This window comes from Triturus cristatus, chromosome 4_1 (genome assembly GCF_964204655.1).
Source record: "Triturus cristatus chromosome 4_1, aTriCri1.1, whole genome shotgun sequence".
NCBI classification, from domain to species: Eukaryota; Metazoa; Chordata; class Amphibia; order Caudata; family Salamandridae; genus Triturus; species Triturus cristatus.
The window spans coordinates 1,118,828,205-1,118,850,397 of NC_140585.1; the positions used below are offsets into that span (position 1 = coordinate 1,118,828,205).

Consider the following 22,193-nt stretch of genomic DNA (forward strand, 5'->3'; position numbering starts at 1 on the left):
TTCCAAGTTTTAAATCTCTACGTTTTTGACCAGAAAACCATAGAGCCAGCTGTGTTCCATTCTTAGTATGATGGTGGCAGAATAAGACCTGAGGTCCCAGGTCACATGCCATTCGGAGCAGCTCTTCTCAGGTTCGCGTTTGCTTCCCTGGTGAACCCACCGCTGCCAGGGTGCAAACCTTTGTTTTTCTGTGAGTGAGAAAATGATGTGGAAGGCTGAATCCTCCAGAGCATTGTGTCTCAGACACCCAGTGATGGACTTCGCGTGATTTCTTGCATTGACGCGTCTTGGCATGTTTACTTTTTTGTTAGCTCATTAACATATCAAAGTCTGGACTGTTTGGCTTTTGTGGTTAGAACAGAGAATATAAAATCTAGTGTTGTGCTGGGTTTGTGGATCATGATATTAATGGGAAACTGTATTCAGTGCAGACTGCACTATGATACATTATATTATAAACAAGCAGCTGGTACCCGTGTCTACCTTGTTGCAATTATAAAAATAGTATGGGATTCGAATCTGTGCCTTGAACCAAAGTTAGCCCGAATAATGGCAGCTCAGCAGTGACCAGACTAGATCCTGTGCCCCCTTTTCCTGTGACTGAGCTGGCGCTTGAAATGCTGAGAATGAATGATGGTATAATTTTTTGGTTTATGGTCTGGAGTGGAAGCTAGGTGAGGGATAGTTGAGGGAGTACGCAGCCTTGCTGTTCTTTTAACCTAAGAGCCTAACATGAAATAAAGAATTTACCACCTACTGAAGTGCCTCCAGACTCATGTATGACAACCCTGCCCTCCGGCTTCAATACTGGACTATTTATTTACTTACTGGAATCAAAAATGCTGGTGTGCTTTCTGGTGCCTATATAGCTAATAATCATCAGCCTAATCCTAGTCTGACGCTGTAAACCTAAACTGGGATTTAAAACCCATGTTCTCGCTCTGTAGTTAACCCACCGAAAAGTATAACAAAAAAATGAAAGCCGTTGTTACTGGAAAGCTTGAGGACAAACATTTTTAGGACCATCACTTTCACTTTTAAATGAAAGTATACCGCATGATTTTTAATTGTTGTGGAGTTCTCCTCTGAGTGAGTGGTCATAAATGCCAGGATTTTAATGTGCTTTTAATAATAATTGAGTATTTGTCATTTGCCTACTCAAATATTCAGGTGTGGCATACACATAAAGGTTTTGTTTTCTTATTTATGTTCTACAGCTCTTACGACTATGGGAGTCAACACTACTGGATTGTCGTTTGAAGATATTGAGGAAAATATCAACCGGGAAACATTTAAGCAAGATCTGTAAGTTATCTTGGATTAATAAACATCTACTGTAACACGGGGGTTACAGCATTAGTAAAATTCCAAAAGTGGTTTATCAATGGTTTGATATGTTTTCATTTTAATACTTTCAAAGCTTGAATATGACAAAAAAGACAGATATGTTGGGGTTTATGGGTGTATTTAAATTGAATTAAGTACAGCAACTCATGACATGGAGACCGCCAGCTTTTTGCACTGGAACAGATGATTTTTACAATGGTATGTGCCTAGTGATAAAAAGAAAAAATTTGAAATGCTATCACTTGACTTTTGTTGGAATTGGCAGAAATGTTCTAAATATTTCTGCTCAAAAATTGATTAGTTCATGTTTTTTCCTTGTTGCTAAGTTAATAAAAGTATTTCCCCCAAAAATTGATTAGTTCAATTTGAACTGCATTCTGATGTAGTGGCCTTCCTGGTATTTGAAGACTGCGTGCATGCAACACATTCTTATGTGGTAGAAGTAAGGCGTACATATGTACAATTTTCATTAACATTAACAGTTGTCCGTGTGTAGAAGAAAAGGTGTGTACTCCTAAGAGGCTGGGTCGAAAGATGAGTTTAACAACTTTGTATGTACTGCATGCATACATGAAACAAAAAGGCGTCTACTGTGCCTGCGTCTTGGAAACAAAAAGTATACTCTCATGTCACTAACCTTGTCAGTGTTTTTCTTCCATCCAGGCACCTTTCTCAGGTTCACAAACTTTGGAAATCTATTTCACACTGTTGGGTATATCTCGGTCAAATTTTAAAAAACCATTAAAAACAAAGGGCCATATGCATGAAGAAACTGTTTTGCGATTTCCTAATTGCGAATCTGTGCGATTCGCAATCAGGAAATTGCAAAACGGAATGCATGAAAGTGTGTGGAACACTTTTAGCGATTCCTAGCGGATCGCAAATGACCTACCTCATGAATAATAATGAGGTAGGTCGCAATTTGTGACCCCGTAGGAATCGCAAAAATCACAGGGTTGGTGGCCTGCTGGGCTCAGCAGACCAACGGGTCTGTGATTGACTTCAAATAAAGCAATTTTTTGAAATTCAGCCCGTTTTCCTTAAAGAAAAACAAGATGTGTTTCAAAAACAAAAATGAAAAGTTTTCTCTTTATTTTATAAGAGCAGGCAGTTGTCCGTGGCACCACTGCCTGCTCTTAAAAAATGCTTTCACAAACATTCACAAAGGGGAAGGAGTCCCTCGGGACCCCTTCCCATTTGCGAATGGTTTATCACCTACTTGAATTGAAGTAGGTGGTAAAATGTGAATGTTTTGCGACTGCATTCACGGTCACAAAACATTCATGCATACCGTTTGGATTCGCTATTTGGAAGAGACGCCCTAAACACGCCCCTTCCAAATAGCAAATCGCAATCCCAATTCGAGATTTGGGAACAGGTTACCAATCCCAAATTTGGGTTTGCTGCATCGGAAAAGCATTTTTGGAGAGCGCAAACGGGCTGATTCTGCGATTCGGGCCGTTTGCGTGGAGAAACATGCATCTGCACAAGGAGCTCTGCAGCCTAAAAAGAGCTAGTGTATTTCAATCAGCATGTGGAAATCTCCTAGTAGACCTTCTGGTTCATTTATATTTCTTTTCATAAAACATTTAAAAAAATTATTTTCTGAGGATTTCTGACTATTTTCCTCCCTTTCGTGGAGTATCTGTTTTTACAGTGGAAGATTTGTATTTAACACTCTCTTGTGCTACTGCTTTTCTCATTCTCACCTTATGTTTCCAGAGAGCATGTTTAAGAATAGATTTTGGGAGAGAAGGATGAAAGGGGTGCTGGGAAAAAACACGTGACTAGAGACTTTGAAGAATCATTCTCCGTGACTGTAAACCGGGACTTCATCTAAGTTCACTAAGGAGTGCAGCCCTTCTAGGGTGCTGAAAGTACAGTCTCTGGGAGAATAAGATCAATGTCTTTGCAGCATTGCATTGCAAGCTATTTATGTATGCATCGCCACTTCTATGGATGCCCATAAAACGTTTGTCCAAGCTTTTCTAGAACCTTCTATTAAATGACAAGACAGCAGGGGATAGTGGTGAATGTGCACCACTTAAAAAAGGACTGTTTCTCCAAGTAACTGAGTTGACACCAAAAATAGCGAGTGAGGATATTCAGGAGCCGAATCCTAGTACAGTCTCTCTACGCTATATAAATTTGACATCAACAGATAGTAGGGTTTATGACTAAGTTCATAAGGAGCATAATACCTATAAGTATATATAATATATAAGTAATATATAGTTCCTGTGCATGTGTGCATATATTGCTAAGGACATGACACTATGGTGAGTAGTGTCACTCAACTGTACTGTATGTATGCAGAGAGAAAATATTCTTTAAAAAAAGGACGTGACCCTTCACATGCAGTAGAGGATATGCTTCATCACAGGGGTGCTGCTTTGCTGGCACCTTTGAGTATCCCTTGTGTATCACCAGCACATTAACTTTAAGGGTATCATTTTGATATATGGTTGGTAGTTTGTTTTGACTAGCTTTTTCTCAGCTCAGCTTGGTCTAGTAAACGTGGTTATATCCCTCTGCTTCCATCATCTGTAGCTTTCCCCATGAGGTTTTATCAACATTTAAGTCCAGAACCAGGCTCTTGGTTATTACTGCTTTCATTGGCACTCAGTTTGATTTTGTGTATAGCCTTTATTTTGTGGATCCAAACAAATCACTGATATGCTTCAGTGGTTTGAAACTTGTGTTAGAAGATCAGTGTTAAACTTGAGAAAATTCTTGGCCTCCCCCTTAGCCAGATGAAACTGGATTCTTATTTACAGCTCTAGCATGTACATGACCCCCCTTCTTCTGTATCAGATGGCTTACAGTACAGAACTTCTGTTCATACATAAAGGACTTTATTTGTACTCTCCACTTCATACCTTTCATGAGGGCAAATTTGGCCATTTTCTCATGGAATTGACAGTGGGGAGGGTGGGGGTTGTATGTGTAAGGGGAAGAGAAGCCAGATGCCTCCTGAGTGGTGAATGACAGAAAAAAATATGATAGCCATCTTTAGAGTAGCCTGAAAACAAGGAAAGATTTGGATGTACATTTATGAAAATAGGGTCGTCACAGACCTTTTCCGTCACAAAGAATAAGATTAAGTATTGAAGGTATAGAAAAGTAGTTAAATACAGTATAGTGATTTGTTCTTTGTTATTTAATTAATGTACTTTGATTAACATACCAAAACATTACTTATAGTACTTGAAGCATATTGACTTATGGTAATTGCCTTAATAGGACCCTATCTAGTAGAGATTTGGCCATTATGAACATTGGGGGTAGTTCAGTGGTTCCCCTATGAAAACTTTTACCCAGGAGGCCTTTGAGTCTACAATTGATTTTATACTTCTTATATGGTGGAGGGTAGTTTTAGTAGTACAGACGCTAATTTGAATAGTTTTAGCGATCATGCTATTTTAACTGGTATAATAACTTTGAACTCTAGTGAGAAGGCCACGTATTTGGTAGTTGAGATCCCTGTATTGGCCAGAAAAAATAGTTATCAATTGAAATGGGCTCACATTGATAGATTTAAATCACTCTCTGAAATAACAAAAAACACTCAAACTAGTATTCAAAGGTGTCTGGACTTATCCACAGCATCCTCAACTCTGGTCCTCTCATTTACGGATCTCTTGATGCATATAAAGGTGGCTTTTACCCGTAAAAGTAATGGAAAGAGCCCTACCCAAAAGGGATGGTTTGACTCCACCTGTAGCACAGCTAAAGAAAGCCCTTACCACTGCTCTCAAAACTCGGCCACGAGATCAAACTCAGATCGCCCTACTGCGTACCCAGTTAAAATCGGCTAGAAGAAAAAGGGAGAGTACACTAAGGGAAGAAATTTGGGAAAGGCTCGCCCAAGCAACTATGTCAGGAGATAGCAGAGAGTTTTGGGGCAAAAACAATTCACCGTATTTCAAGACCCACAGGGACCCGCTGCTGGATACAAATGTTGGTGAGGAGGAGTGGATAGCGCACTTTGCTAATATCTTCTCGCCCGCTGAGCCCCCTGTCCTTTACCCATCTGTCCCTCTGAACAAAATGAAGGTATTCTTATCATTTTCACTCATTGAGGTTAGGAGGGCCCTATCGTCATGCAGTACAGGAAGAGCCCCTGATCCGGATGGGGTCCTAATAGACTTCTTCCAAGACAACCACGACCTCTGTGTTCCTTTACTGGCCAACGTTTTTAACAACATAGCAATAGTAGCCCCCCCTTCATGGAAGACAAGTATAATAGCTCCTATCTATAAAAAGGGGGACAGGAGTAGCCCTAAAAAATATAGGCCTATCTCCCTTCTGGATACCACTGCGAAACTCATGGGCCGTCTGCTTTTAGCTAGACTAGATACTTGGGCAGATGATCAGAATATATTAATGCAGGCCCAGTATGGGTTCCAACAGGGTAGAGGAACTGTAGATCAGTTCCTCAACCTTTCACTGAACATTGACAAATATACCAGGGCTAAGGGTGGGAAAATCTATCTCGCCTTTATGGATCTTTCAGCAGCGTTTGACTGCATTTCCCACCCAAAGCTATGTACATCATGGAAGAGATGGGGATCGACACCCCAATAATTGACTTTTTTCCGGCAATTGTACTCGGAGGCATCAGCATCGGGCAGATAAGGAAAAAACGGGGAATGTACCCGCCCTTTTGAGATCTTAAGGGGGGTAGGACAGGGCTGTATCCTCGCGCCGTTCTTATTTTCCATCTATACGAACGGCATGGGAAATGCCCTTCTGGGTGTAACCCCTAATCTCCCCGTGTCTGAGTCTATCCAGCTCCCAATTCTGGCGTATGCAGACGACACAGTCCTTATTGCCAGAACAGGGAAAGGTCTGCGTCGTCTAATCACCACATATGCCGCCTTCATGGACTCTCTTGACATGAAGGTAAACCAGTCAAATTTTTTTGTAATTATTGCTAGGGGGTTGCTCGAGGAAAATGATCCCACCTCCACACGGAATTAGGGAAAATCGAGGTGGTGGAGTCCTTTCCCTATCTTGGGGTACTCTTCGACAAGAATCAAACGTGGTCTAGATTAATTGATGCAAGGGCCATGGGAATAGGAAGGAGTCTGGGAGCATTAAAAGCATTCATCTCCAGGATGGGCATGAAACCTTTGGCCACTGTTAAGCATATTTATCAAGCTAAAATGAAATCTGCGGCCACATACGGAGCGGGGGTCTGGCACACCCCGAACAACTTCAAATTATTGAAGTTTTTTAAATCCTTGGTCTCTCTTCCCCAGTCAATATAGGTGATCAAGGGTACTCCAATATACAAACCCAGGGTTGACAATGGTTCAAAGTTGGCCACAGTGGGTCCAGGGCAAAAGGTAAGATCCGCAAGGGGATTTCTGAGAGTTAATTATGAACAAAGCAGTTTATCATACTGGGAAAGAAAAAGTAGGGTAGCATATGTTGTGTAAAAAAGAGCAATTTATTTTACACAAGTAGTTCTTAGTACTGCAAGTAGTTTTCAGGTGCTCACACAAAGTGAAAAGTGGGCGTGTCGTGACAAAGTGATGGTGAATTTAAAAACAAAGCATCGCATTGACAACATAGGGTAGAACTCCAAATTAGATTTTTACAATGAAAGGAGTTCCTGTTGTGGGGGTCGACGGCGTTTCGATCCTTACACAATTAAGATCATCTTCAGAACATATAGTGAGCAGACTGAAACTAAAGGGGAAACATAGGAATGTTACGATATGAACCCTACAATATTTAATGATCATGGTGACTTAGTGCTCCCAGTGTGTATAGAATTAACGAAGACTGTATTCACTGCAGGAAACGCTGAATATATGGCACAAATAATCAAGTACAAACTGATTATAACAACCAATGAGAGGCGGTGTGCGCAGTGTGCTCAATTTTCATTTATGAGGACACATATAGTAAGCGAGGTCGTGGTGAGGAGCACCGCAGTTATTGAAAGCGTCAACTGACAAACTTACTCTCTAATAATAGGGGTGGCACTGGACTTGTGGTGACGATGTCAACTGGTTTCAAGATAATGAGTCTTTGTTGAGTCTGAAAAGAGAAAGAAAATCAGAGCGTGCCGGTGCAGGGGAGGAGGTTGGTGCAATTAATAATGGGATGATGGGGGTACTCACTGATAAGGTCCGCTACCCAGAATGGGATTTAGTGGGAATGTCGGGGCAGGACTGTGGGCCGACAGTTCCAGCGGCATGGGCTTCACGTCTCATTTGGTGCTAATGGCTTCTATTTCTGTCAGAGATCAAAAGTTAATCCTTAGTAATTGGAAATAAAATTGTTGGCGGAGAGATTAATTAGCAGCCTCCTGCAACTCATGTGTGGTTAGTTGAGAGAGCAGGTCTGTAGATCATTAGTGCCTGCGGTGAGGGCTACTCATAGCGAACGCTGTTTCTGTTAGGGATCAATAATTGCAGTTCATTGTTAATGGGTCACCGGAGGTGAGATTATTTAGCCGCGCCGTGTAACTTACATTTAGATATTGGGCTCAAGGCTGGGATGGGTTATTGTCAGAGTAAAAATAAATTGCAGCCTATGGGAAGAAAAAGAAACAATTACGGGGGGTGCTAAAGGCACGAAGTTAGCCAGCTGATTGGGCGGAGTACTCACAGACAGGAGACTATGATGTCTTCCGAGTCTTTTATCTACAAGAAACCAAGGGAGGTAGTATGATGCCTTGCGTGTCTCGCGGACATTGGGGCATAAACTGCTTTCTTCCCCAGTCAACATCTAATTATATACTCCATCTGGAGCTGAGCCTACCCTCTATTACGGACTCAAATAGACTGGCTCCTTTGCTCCTGTGGTTCTCAATTTGGCGAAGGAAAAGTCTCCCCTTAACTCGGAGTATAATAAAAGATTGTCTTAGCCTAGACAATTATAAGAAAATCAGATGGATTAACTACGTTGAGCGAGAATTGATAGAGTTGGGGTTGAAAGTATTGTTTACAGACCCGATGTCTTGCAGGTTAATGTCTAGGCAAAGACTGGTCGACACTTTTATGCTGTATACTCGTAGGGAGAATAACCACAGGAAGTAGTCTGTTCTGGTTTATCAACCACATTTACCTATCTGGGAAGGTGGATTCCCCTACTTAGAGGAGGTCAAAATACCGCACCATAAATTCATATTACTGCGGTTTCGGTTAAATCTGATCCCACTAATGTTGGGGTTTCCATCGAAAACATTCAACAACTCGGACCTGATTAACTGCCCCTGTGACAAGTTCTCTGCCCAAACCGACCTTCATATACAGTTTTTTTGTGGTCATTATCTTAAAGAAAGGAAAAAGTATATTGTACCGATTTTAAAGAGCCATCACTTTGTTCACTATAGGGTTGCAATATTTTTTCTAAAATCATTACCAGACCATCTAGTGTGTTTTTCGCTAGCCTCATTTCTATTGGCTTGTAGAAAAAGGCGGAAGTCCTTGGGATTTTTAGGGAAATATATTTAATTATATATATATACTGCATTTTAACTTATATTTGATCTGGCAGCTTTTAGTATTTACAAACTGAAACCTTGCATGAATTTATTAAATCCTTTTTTATAAGAATTTAGATGAAATGATCACAATATCTTATCTATGAGAATTGTTTCTTTTAATTTTAATGTTTCTGTACTTTTATGATCCTACCTAATAATGATCGAATAAAGTTGAAATTGAATTGACTTTATTTCATTGAATGTCAAATTTTAACATGGTTGCTTTAAGATTTATTTGAAAGACTGGCACCAATAAACAAGGTAAAACCACTTTCCATACAAATACACACTTTATCCACTCGAGATAATTAAAAAAGATGCAAATGTAAGCAACATCTTTTTATGTAAATTTGCTAGGTAGAGCAAAATAGATAAAGACCTTTCAAAAACATCATTATGTAGAGTCTGTTCTGATGTGGCCAGATTGATTTCTCAGTAATGTAATTCAAGTACACAAATATTATATTACTCCAATCAACATTAATAAAACAAGTGATTCGAACAGTGAGTAGTTCAAAAACAGTGATGGATAAAATGCATGAGTAAATTATAACCACTTGCACCGCTCTGGGCTGAGCAGCACGGGACTGCCAGATAAAGGTTTCAAAGGCAAAATGGGAAATAGTTCCAGGGAAGGAGACGGGGCACTGAAGGTCACCACTTTTTGATTAGGTTGGCATTTACTACACCTTCTTTCATAACAAGGACTTTTTTCTCAATGTTGAGGACCACTTGCTTGATTGTGAGTATCGCCTTGACGACGAGGACAAAAAAGTTGAGAATAAATCACTCCAATCATGAACGCAGTAACACACACCTCCTTCATTTTTTTTTTTTAAACTTATTTTTATTGCCATTTTCATATTTCATACATTGTACATCATTCATAATCTTCAAGTAGTCGTATCCGTTTATACATCCTGTAATGGTACTTAACAACTGTACTGATTGATGATTCGTAACCAGGAAGCATAAACAATGTATACAGATATCGTGACGTTTATATCCTGCTGTCACGGGTTCCATATATGGCAAAGGAACTGGGGTTTAACACAGGCATAAACTAGGGGACGGGTATGGAAGAATATATCCAATTACACTAGTGAGGGTATGTAGCGTCGTATGGGTAAGGCACCTCTGATACTCATGTTTGCCTATCCTAGTTGGTGCGACCTAGAACCATAATAGTGTACCTGAGGCTAGGGCTTGTTATGAGCTCGCACGGTTGGGATTCTGCGAAATCAGTTGGGCAGGGTCTGCGACTGTATACGCTGGATTAACTGTGTAGATGAGCCGTCTGGTGGGTCCGCCCCCGGGGAGAGCTGCCTAAACTGGTACAATAACATGGCCCATTCCATTGATATAGGGTGCTTGCGGGTCCCTTTCACCTCCTCCTCCCGTAATGTCTCCTCCTCCGCCGCCGCCCATTTGTGCGTAGCTCTCACCCACGCCGCCAACGGTGGACCGGTGGGGGAACGCCAATGCATGGCGATGCTGCGTTTGGCCAATAGCACCGCAAGGGAGAGGAAGCGAGTCTGCACCTTGTGCTGCTTACTTACGCGAAAGATGCCTATGGCACTGGCCTCCCAAGTGTTCATACAAGTTAGCCCAGTGAGGGTACCCAAAGCAGTGTGGATGTGGTGCCAGAAAATTTGAATGACGGAGCAGCTCCAAAACATATGCCGGAAGTCTGCATTTTGCTCATGACATCTGGGGCATAGGAACTGGGTGTCAGGGTAGAATCGTTGGAGGCGTGCAGGTGTTAGATAGGCCCGGTGTAGGATGTAATATTGGATGTTTTTAAAGCGTGCGTTTCTGGAGACCTTCTTAGGGTACTTCAAAGCTCTCTCCCACTCCCCCTCATGGAGCACCCGCCCGATTTCCGCCTCCCAGGTGGCCCGGAGGGTCTCCAATGGTTTATTAGTCAGTTCCCGTATGGCTTTATAAAGCCATGTAGTGAGATGGCGTCCTGCTCCCATGTGTAGGATCGTGTGGAGCACTGGGTGTGTGTGTGGTTCCCCTTTACGTAGGTCCTGATGCGGTCGGTAGCTATCTAGGAGTTGGCGGTGAAGCAGGAATTGTCCTGGGGGAAGATCGTACTCCTCCACCAAGCTATGGAACGGTCTTAGTTGCCCGTCCTCGAAAAGGGACTCTGCCTCCGTTAAGCCACACCTCGTCCATGTGCGAAGCGCGCTATTTGTGTAGTAGTGTTCCCGGTTGGGCCATCCTACCAGAGTGAGTAGAGGGGAGTACAACGGAGTCCCCGGGGACATGAACACACACCTCCTTCATGGTAACAGAAAGAGGGGAAACACCATTCACCATTTACTTTTTCCAACACTATTCTTGACATTGATGGCGATGAAGGAGAAGGTGAACAGCAACCTCTGGAGCAACAACCCCCCTTCAAGTCTTTCAACACAGCCCCCTTGCTTTTTCAAAAATTATACAAATCAGTATTTTGAAGGTCTATGTTCCTGTGTCTAGCTTACATAATGGCGTTCAGGATAATGAAAATAAACTGATCTACTAGATCAGGTGGCTCATCAGGAAAATTATTGGAAGGTGTGTGTGTAACATCAAATGAAGTCACAATGTATACTCTTCCTATACTCCCTTCCTCTGTTCACAACCTAAAGTTTTTTTTCTTAGTAGATCTTTCTTGATTTTCTTACAACATATGTGACAAACATCTCTGATGATAACCCATTTTAACCCTCAGTGGTTCAATGTACCAATGTATCCCACTATACAGTCCGGCATTACATGCACCCAAATCTCCAGTTATTATTTTAAATTCTGAGTTGCAACAAAAAGGAAATCAAGCATGTAACATGAGCTCAGATAATAATATATTGTAAGCACAGTACCCAACATATGACGTCTTATGGTCTATATCCATTACACTGGAATAAAGAAGGGAGCCATGCAAGGAGTGTATGAGCATTCTGCTCCTTAAGGGATCGCTCTGTCAACTGCATCCCTCTAATACACGTACCATTTGGCCCTACAGGTTGGGTATCAGATTTTGCCTCCCGACATTCTAAGTAGACATCCCACCATGCGTAATGCTACCCTGAGAATCCCATGACCTTGGCGTACTCCCCTTTCCGCAAATCCCGCAGCCAGACTTTGCCCCACACGGCAGAGGCAACTTTCCATGACATAACAATGCGTCTTTTAACTAGCACCAGGGCCAGGTCTATGAATTTACATACATATTTAGTTTTTATTTTTGTTCAAGGCATCCAGCCCAGAAGGCATATTTGAATCTACCTCAGAGTTAGCTTCGCAGTTATGTCACTCCTCCACTTGCCTTACCATTCCATTAAACAATAAGAATTTGCAAGAGCTTTTCTCATAAGTCTCCCATAGATTGTCAAACATCCCCAGCCCTAAACCCACCCACCCCTTCAAATACATCCTCCCGCACCCGGAGGTCTCTTTCCAACCATGAGCGATTGTCTTGTGTCATCATCGGTAGACAACAGTTACACAGGGGCCATAAAGGGGGTTTCGGGGCATATGGAGGTGATCCAGTTTTCACCTACAGGTATGTCTTCAAGCACCACTGCGCCACGTTTAGGAGCATGTCCTCCCTCCACTCTCAGTAAGTATTCAAGCATAGGGACATCCTGTAAATGTCCACTAACATCTTGCATCTCGGGATCCGAGGGCACACCAAAGCATTGTCCACTATAATTGTGCTGCCACGTGATCGCTTTCCATTAGTTGCCGTCTATTAAGCCTGCCTTTCTGTGATGGTATACATTTACATCGAGATATCCAAAGGAGTCAAAAGCCAAGTGTAGTCCAATGGTGGGGGAGGTGTCTCAGCATTTCTCCCAGCCACTGGGTCAGTGGGAGTAAGCATTACTTATCTCAGTTAACTTTCAGCCCAGACACTTTACCATTCCTCTAATAGTGGCATTAAGCAAGCCAAGGTGTCTGTATTATCCGACAACTCTCAAAGATTATATTAGTGTGTCATCCGCATACAAAGAGACAGTGTGGGAATCATTCTCGACTTGTATCCCCCAATCTGAAAGAAACAATTAGTTATAGATTCCTTGCCTTAGAATTACCCCCAGGCGCCAGACTGGATCCGAAAAGTTTTTCGTCAGCAGTACCCCTGCACGTCAGAAGGTGGCATTGGTCGACTCCGCGTTCGGCGACGTGATCGCTGGGATGATGTCGCGGTACCAACATAGATGCCGCCCTAGCGCAGATGTCCATTCTGTCTTTTTCCGCACCAGCAAGCGCAGATCCGGAGAGAGCGGTACCCCCAGTCAATTTTTGACTGAACTTTTTCTCGACTTTTGTGGACTTCGTTGTTGTTTGCGTCCATCGACTCCTGGTGCACCAGGGATGCCCGGCTTCGAGGCTTGCGGTTCCCGTAACCGACTCATATCGGTGACGGATCCGCACCACGTGTGCTTCTATTGCCTGGAGCGCGACCACGACCCCAAGTCATGCTCCAACTGCCGGACCATGGCCCCGAAGTCTTTGCGGGAGCGGTCCTGAAAGCTACTCGAGGCCCGGCAGTCGGCTCCATGCCGCTCGAGGCCCCGGTCGCGGAGAAGGTCGAGGGACCAGTCGTGGAGCCAACACCATTCTTCGTCGAAGTCTTCGCACTCGGGGTCAGGTAAGTCGAAGCACAAAAAGAAGTCGAAGAAGCATCGTCGCTCTTCAACTTCTCCCCGTCCGTCGGCCGACGCGACGATGGATCTGGGTGGAGCCCCTCCCACGGCTCCACGTGCAGAGCCTGCTGGATCGACTTCGGGTTTCCCTCCCTTTCCAGGACCCGGTGCGACCCCTGCCCAGCTTTGGAGTTTCTACGAAGCGATACATGCCATCTTTGAGCAGCCCGACTCTGCTGACGCGCCTTCGGGCCCCGCGGACTCGGCTAGGGCCCCTGGGCCTTTGTCGTCGGCAGCTTAGGCCTCAGCTCCGCTGGGTCCCCCTGGATACAGGCCTAGATCGGGATCGGCGTCAGTCGACCTAGTTACGCCTCCCCTGGTGCCGATTCTACCAGCACCACGACCGCTACCGGCGTGGGCTGTGTCCCCAGCTGACGTCGACACAGGCCTCCACCTTGAGGTAGACATGGAGTCAGACCGGCGTCGACCAACGCCGGAACCGACGCTGACGGGTACGTTTATGCCCCTGTTCTACCCTGGCTCTTTGAGACTAGATTGACAGCCAGAGGATGGTGAGGAGGACTGGGAGGGGTCTGGGGACCCTTTCACAGACCAGCTGGTGTACGAGCAGGACTGGAGAGAGGAACTGGTTTGGATACCTCACCAGACCTTGGCATGTAGTCTCCTCCTACCTTGACTACGGCGGAGGGAGCGTCCTATGCAGTGGTGTTACGTAGGGCGGCTGAGGCTCTCCACCTCGAGCTACCTATGGTGGCAGTCAGGAATAACCTCCTGACAGAGGTGCTTCAAGCGACAGCGAGCTCTTCGGAGCCCCTGCTGCCGTTTAATGAAGCCCTGACAGACATCCTTTTGGGCTCCTGATCCAGGCCCAACACAGGGGCTCCTGTGGACAAGATAATTGCCCAACGCCACCGCCTGGCTCCGGGCGACCCCACTTTCCTCTCCCAATCCCACCCCTGAGAGCTTGGAAGTCCAAGCCTCCACATCCAAGGGTGCATTACCTACCGCTCCCCCGGACAGGGAATCCAAAAAGCTGGACTTTGGAAGAAGATGTTTTCTTCGTTCAGCTTGGGACTGTGGTCGTTAAACACCGCATGTCTATTGGGCTGTTACACCCACTTCGTGTGGGACACGGTTGCACAAGTGCTGCCTCAGTGTCCTCTCTCGAGTGGTTGCTGAAGGGAGAGACGCAGCAAAGTTTACCATCCGCTGTGGGCTGGAAACCGCCGACGCACTTGGCAGGACGATTTCCACGTCAGTAGCCCTTCGACGCTACGCCTGGTTGTGTTTCTGGGGATGTCCAATCCACACTTATGGACATGCCCTTTGATGGCCGTCGCCTTTTCGGCAACAAGGCAGACAACGAGCCAGAGCGCTTTAAGGACTCTCGGGCTACGGCCAGGTCCTTGGGCCTCTCCACCACCCGCCCTGTGCAGTCTGCCTTTAACGCCATTTGTGGCTACGGAAGGGGTGCCCGCTACGTCCCGCCCAGGGCCAAAGGCCAGCGCAATCTGTTGAGCCCCAGTGTGGCTGGGGACGTGGTAACCCCCGCTGTGGTTCTGGGGGCCAGCGGGCAGGCCAGTCCACCACAGCCCCCTCTGCAGCAGGCTCCAAACCCTCCTAGTCCGACCTTTAAGGGCCACCAAACGCCAGTGTTTGGCAGGATCTGCCATCACCTCCCCCACTGGCGCACCATCACGTCGCACTTGGCAGGACGATTTCCACGTCAGAAGCCCTTCAACGCTACGCCAGGTTGCGTTCGCCTAGTTTTTCTGGGGATGTCCAATCCACACTTATGGACATGCCCTTTGATGGCCGTCGCCTTTTCGGCGACAAGGCAGACAACAAGCTAGAGCGCTTTAAGGACTCTCGGGCTACGGCCAGGTCCTTGGGCCTCTCCACCACCCCCCCTGTGCAGTCTGCCTTTCGTATCTATGCAAGGGGTGCCCCGCTACGTCCTGCCCAGGGCCACAGGCCAGCGCAAGCTGTTCAGCCCCAGCGCGGCCGGGGATGTGGAAACCACTGCTGTGGTTCTGGGGGCCAGCAGGTGGACCAGTCCACCACAGCCCCCTCTGCAGCAGCCTCCAAACCCTCCTAGTCCGACCTTTCAGGGCCACCAAACACCAGTTTGCGGCAGGATCTGCCATCACCTCCCCCACTGGCGCACCATCACGTCGGACAGGTGGATTATGCAAATAGTCCGAAGGGGCTACTCCCCTTCGAGATTACCCCTCCATCCATGCCACGTCAATACCATCGCATGTCGTAGGATCACCTGGCCCTTCTCCAACAGGAAGTTTCTGCACTTTTGGCCAAGAGAGCCATCGAGCGCGTTCCTGCCTCAGAAGTAGGTTGTGGTTGCTATTCCCACTACTTTCTGGTGCCCAAGAAGGACAAAGGCCTGCACCCTATCTTGGATCTCAGGAACATCAACCGCTTCCTCCAGAAGGATAGGTTGACGCTCGCTCAGGTCTTGTCTGCCCTCGACCCTGGAGACTGGATGGTAGCGGTGGACTTACAGGCCGCCTATTTCCACATCCCTGTCCTGCCGGCCCACAGGCGTTACCTACGGTTCACGGTAGGCCACGAGCATTTTCAGTTTACTGTGATCCCCTTTGGCCTTACCAGCCCCCTCGGGTGTTCGCGAAAGTGATTGCGGTGGTCGCAGCTCACCTGCGCAGATCAGGGGCTCCGGTCCTCCCCTATCTCGAGGACTGGCTGTTGAAGGCGGGCTCGCCCCAGGCTGTCGTCTCCCACCTCCAGACTACATCCGACCTCCTGCATTCACTGGGGTTCTCCATCAATGTGCCGAAGTCACACCTGACTCCCCCTCAGAAGCTCCTCTTCATCGGAGCGGTTCTGGACACGACACAGTTTTGGGTTTATCCTCCCGAACAGCGAGTCTGGGCTATTCGGGCTATGATTCTGATCTTTCAGCCTCTATCCCAGGTTGCGGTCAGGATGACCCTCAGGCTGCTGGGTCTGATGGCCTCCTCCATCCTGCTGGTGGATCAGGCCAGATGATATATGCGACCTCTGCAGTGGGACCGTAAGTTCCAGTGGGGGCAACATCGGAGGAATCTGTCCGATTGCGTCCAGATCTCGGAGGGCACCGCACACCAATTGCAGTGGTGGCTTACGAACCAGGATTGGGTCGAAGGCAGATCCCTCTCCCTTCCTCAACCAGAGTTCACAGTGGTGACCGATTCATCCCTTCTGGGATGGGGCGGCCACATGGGGAGGTGGAGATCATAGGCCTCTGGTCTCCGGCGGAGTCTGGGCTCCACATCAACCTTCTGGAGCTTTGGGCAATTCGTCTTGCACTCAAGGCATTCCTTCCCTCTGTCCGGGGAAGAGTAGTGCAGGTGTTCACGCACAACACCACCGCCATGAGGTACTGCAACAAACAAGGCGGGGTGGGGTTGTGGACCCTATGTCAGGAGGCCCTCTGCCTCTGGACATGGCTGGAACATCAGGGCATATCCCTGGTGGTTCAACACCTGGCAGGTTCTCTGAACGCCAGGGTGGACGAACTCAGCCGCAGGTGCATGATGGATCACGAATGGCGTCTTCACTCGGAGGTGGTGCAAGGTCTCTTCCAGCAGTGGGGAGAGCCTTGGTTAGATCTATTCATCACCAAAGATAACACGCAATGTCAGCAGTTCTGCGCGTTGGAATTTCCAAGGCGGCACTCGCTAGCCAAGCTTTTCGTCATGACTGGAGTTGTGGTCTTCTATATGCCTTTCCGCCTATACCACTTCTGCCCAGAGTGCTGAAGAAGATCAAGCGCGACCGGGCCCAAGTCATTCTTGTGCCTCCGGATTGGGCGAGAAGAGTCTGGTATCCCGAGCAGTTCAACATGGCCCTCGATCCTCCGATCCGACTGCCTCTTCGGGTGGTACTCCTGTCGCAGCATGAGGAGACGGTCCTCCAACCGAACCTGTCCAGTCTCCACCTCCTTGCGTGGAGATTGAGCGGCGGCAGTTGACATCTTTTGACCTGCCTCCTGAAGTCTGCAATGTTATCTTGGCAGCCAGGCGTCCCTCCACTAAGACGCTATACGCCTGCAGATGGAACAAATTTGTTGCATGGGGCACAGCAAAGGCTGTGGATCCCCTGTCCGTCTCTCTTCCTGAGGTTCTCTTGTTCCTTCTTTCTTTGGCCCAGCAGGGCTCTGCTCTGGAAATTCTAAAGGGCTACCTCTCGGCCATTTAAACCTGCCTTAGGCTTCCTGATCAGCTTTATCTTTTCAAGTCCCCAGTTGTAAATAGATTCCTTAAGGGCATTACTCATCTTTTTTCTCCTGTTCCCTTTGTAATGCCCCAGTGGGACTTGAACTTGGTTCTTACATATCTTATGTGCGCTCCGTTTGAGCTGCTACATAACTGTCTCCTCACTTTGAAAACTGCCTTTCTGGTGACCATCACCTCTGCACGCAGGATAAGTGAGCTACAAGCTCTCTCTTCCAAGCCTCCCTGTCTGGCTGTCCATCCGGACAAGGTCGTCCTGAGAACTAGACCTTCCTTTCTTCCCAAGGTGGTTACTTTTTTCCACATTGGCCAAACCATCACTTTGCCCACCTTCTTTCCGCCTCCGCATCCTCCAAAAGAGGAAGAGAGGCTCCACACAACTGGATCCAAAACGTGCACTTTCTTTCTATTTGGATCGCACCAAACAATTCCGGGTTGACGACCAGCTCTTCGTTGGTTATGTGAGCGCTAAGAAAGGTAGGGCCGTGCACAAATAGACCATCTCCCGGTGGGTCGTTCTGTGCATCAAAGCCTGCTATTCTTTGGCAAAGAAGGAACCTCCGGTGGGACTGCGCGCCCATTCCACCAGGGCGACGGCAGCTACCACTGCTTTGGGACGCGGAGTCCCCCTAAATGGCATCTGTCAGGCAGCTACGTGGGCATCGTTGCACATGTTCACTAAACACTACTGCCTGGACAGCCAAGTCCGGAGAGACAGCTTCTTTGGCCGTTCTGTTCTCCAGAACTTTCTGATGTGAACTTAGTTTGCAGACCCACCACCGCGGTTGGTATTGCTGGGGTATCTATTCTAAGATAAGGAATCTATAACTGTTTCTTTCAGATGAACAGGTTACTTTCCTTCGGTAACTATATATAGCAGTAAGAAACATTGGTTAGTTATAGATTCCTTACCGCCCCACCCATCCTCCCCATTCTGCAAACTGACTTCTAGGGTTAAGGACATCCTTTCAGGGCCCTAGTTTTGTGCACCAGTGGTCAGTGTCTTGCATGGCTCGGCACTTATGGCGTGGAAAGTCGTGTACAGAACTGACGTCAGCGCGTGAGGGCGGCATATATGTAGCTACCTGGACGTCATCCTGGTGACCACGACGCTGACGACGAACGCGCAGTCACCCGACGCCCCCTTCCGACGCGCAGGGGTACTGCTAACGAAAAACTTTACGGATCCAGTCTGACGCCTGGGGGTAATTCTAAGGCAAGGAATCTATAACTAACTTATGTTTCTTACGGATATATTGTTACCGAAGGTAAGTAACTTGTTCTTCAAGACCCAGCGCTAGTAGCATGCATGGAAGGGGTTCCATCGCCAGTGCAAAAGTAATAGATAACAGGGGGTAACCCAGTCTGGTTCCCCTGCATATCTGCACTGCTTGTGAAATCACCCTATTGGTTCATATCCTTGACACTGGCTAGGTTTATAATAGTTGCATTCTTTGTAAGAATTGAGCGGCTCAGTACCTCTAACAGGAAAGGCCAACTCAGCATATGAAAAGCTTTTTCGATGTCTACTGAGGCCACCCAGTGCTCGGATCCTTGATGCCTTGTCCAGTCCATGGCCCTAAATAGGTGTTGCAGATTGAGGAATGTGTTCCTGCTAGGAATTAACCCGGTTTGATCACAATGGATTATAGATTGTGCTATTGGTGCAACCGGTTAGCTAGCACTTTCCCCAGGATTTTATAATCTAGGTTCCATAGTGAGAGTGAGCGATAAGAGCTTACTAGAAAGGGGTCTCTCCTGGCCTTTGGAAGGACCACAATCAGTGCCTCATATGTTGCTTGCCACATATGTTGCATAGAATTCTACCAGGAAACCGACCAGACCTGGGTTTTGCTCCTGGAAATCTGAGATATAGCTATCTTTATCTCCTGTAACTGAATAGGTATGTATCGTTCCTTGCGTTGGAGCACATTGATGGAGAGCAGTGGAATAATATGGGACATAATCCTCTTCTTCTTTGGTAAAAACGTATATGAGGTGAGGTCTGAATTGACTATAATGTTGTCCATTAGAGCCATGGGAACGTCCATCTCCAGCTATGTAGTCCTCAATTCTTTATCCAAAGCATTCATCAATGCCCAGTGAAGGCAGAGCGGAATGTCTAACACTAATCAGCAAGACATGGGCAGGATCCGTTTGAGGGTCTGGGGAGATTAGGCCAAGATTCAGGAACCAGATAAAAGGTCACTGAAGAGGGTGGACCTGGGGTAGCATCTGAGAACTAAAATATCAACATATTTGCAGATTCATTGAAAGCTTTAAGGATTCAAGCAGAAATCTGTAGCAGGTTTATTGACGTAGGACAGAAGGCTAAAGGTGAATCGAAAGATACATGTTAGGTAGAACCTGTGTCAGTGGAGGCCGATTTGCAGAATAACAAGATGAAAAGGCTGAACAACAGACCCTGCAGTCACAGCAGAGCGATACAGACAACTCTTGCCAAACACTGGTGTAAGAGTAGGCAGTAGGAGATACCTGGGACCGCAGAAGAAGGAAGCTGCAATGAGAGAGGACACTATGGGTCTAGAACTCTAGACATCCCGTACTACAGTTGAGGCAGAATAGGGCAGGTAACCAAATTCACTACTCCTTTATAATTGTGTGTGAATTCAAGCTGGCTCGGAGCCATGCTGGGATGAGGGAGATGGGGGGGTTGTAATAATTACTTCCTTCCATGAGAATAAAATAATGCCAACATTGATAAAGTAAGCCAGAGGCACAGGAAAGCATGCTTCCTCTTAGCGACCAAGGAGTGAGGAATTTGATCTACTATATCAGCCATCTACCATTGAAGTGCATTGGTGGGCGGCCAACAGCACCACAAAGGGAGATCAAATCTATCTGAGGCCTTGAAAAACAAATCCACTGTACTGGATTTATTTTTTCTATGTACATGGTTCTATTCAGTGCTGCTAAATTGTACAAAGGATATGCACTGAACTGGCAAGGTGAAATCCTGTCCTGCATCTAATATAAAAAGATCTAAGAAGTTTTCTAAATAATACCAGGATCTATTACAAAAATATAGGAGTCTCTCTTACATGCCCATTTTCTTTCCAGATCCCTAACTGATGGTAGTATCTTTAGTTCTACATTGCAAATGCAATAGTCATTGGTTTAATAAGTTTGGGTGACGCTTAGTCTCCTTTCAAGCATAGCATTTCCCAGTTGAGCGGCCTTCATCCAGTCAAGTTTGATACCTTTGTTTTCTGCCACATTTCATCTTTGCCTCAAGAAACAAATTGGCAAAAGCTGATTGTCTCAATAGTCAATGATGCTGATGTACAAATCTTTTTATTGCTTTCTTTATTTGGTTGGATAAAAGCTACCTTTCTCTCCCCCTTACCTGCCACCAGAGGGACTGTGTATTATAGATAGCACCAGGAATCCCAGAGGGAAACAGCGGACCCGGAGGAGGTTGAAGTGGGGAGACTTAGAAAAGTTGTGTGGCCTCCTATTGAGAGTGTGTGACTGAACCTGGTTGAGCTGCATGCTCACTGCTTAGTTGCAACATTGGAGCAGAGCCAAGCTGCATCGGAGAGACCTTCTGTTCTGGACCAGATATAACAGGTTGTTCAAGTGACTTGAGCTCTATGTGTTTTCATAGGGTGATCTGCAGGGGGACATAGACTGAGTCCGGACCCCAAGACTGACTGCTCCCTACACCCATACACTCATAAGGGGGGCACACAGCTGCTAAAATACCTCTGACATGGTGCTCTTTATGCATATATCACACATGGCAGTTTAAAATCTAGTTACCTCTTCCAAGCAATGGCGCAATTGGCATTGGTTCATGCGAGCCGACCGAACATTTGTCACAGGGTACAAGGGTGTCTGGCGGGAAGGCGAGATCATGATAAAACCATGAGGCCCCTAAGCCCACCGAAGCCACCAAACGCTTGAGTGCAAATGTGGACCAAAGGCCTGACCCCTTTGCTGGCATTAAGAACATTCTCTGGGAATACTCAATTAAATTTGAGGAGCTCTTGCAAGCAGTATTGAGCATTAAGGCCACATTGGAGCTGAAAACGGACACAATGGTGACAGATGTGGGACTACTCTGTGCAGACAATAAAACCCAAAAACAACAATTGATGGACAGAATTGTATGACTTTTGACAATAAAACCCAGCTGAAAGAGTGGAAACAAATGAGTCCACATGGCAAAGATACACCCATCAGTGAAAGACATGCAACTTCAATTTAACAAGTTACAGGAAGAGTGAGGTCTTTGAAGTTGAAAGTTGATGACACAACGGGCCATTCATGCAGAAATTATCTGTGCATAATAGGACTGCCAGAGTGGACCGAGGGCCACAACATGGAGCTGTTTCTCAAACAGTGGCTTGTCGAAACGGTGCTGGATGGTAAGAAGATTACTTTTTTTCTCTATCGAGCAAGCCCACA

At 46.2% G+C, this 22,193-nt stretch overlaps 1 protein-coding gene across 1 annotated transcript in view; it reads left to right on the forward strand.

Annotated features, from left to right (window-relative positions):
• The window catches only part of EFCAB10 (EF-hand calcium binding domain 10), an 85,005-nt gene that overhangs the window by 57,780 nt on the left and 5,032 nt on the right, over window positions 1-22,193 (forward strand). Inside the window, exon 3 of the mRNA XM_085650703.1 lies at window positions 1,218-1,305. Coding sequence (XP_085506829.1) covers window positions 1,218-1,305 — 88 coding nt within the window. The remainder of the gene's footprint in view (window positions 1-1,217; window positions 1,306-22,193) is intronic.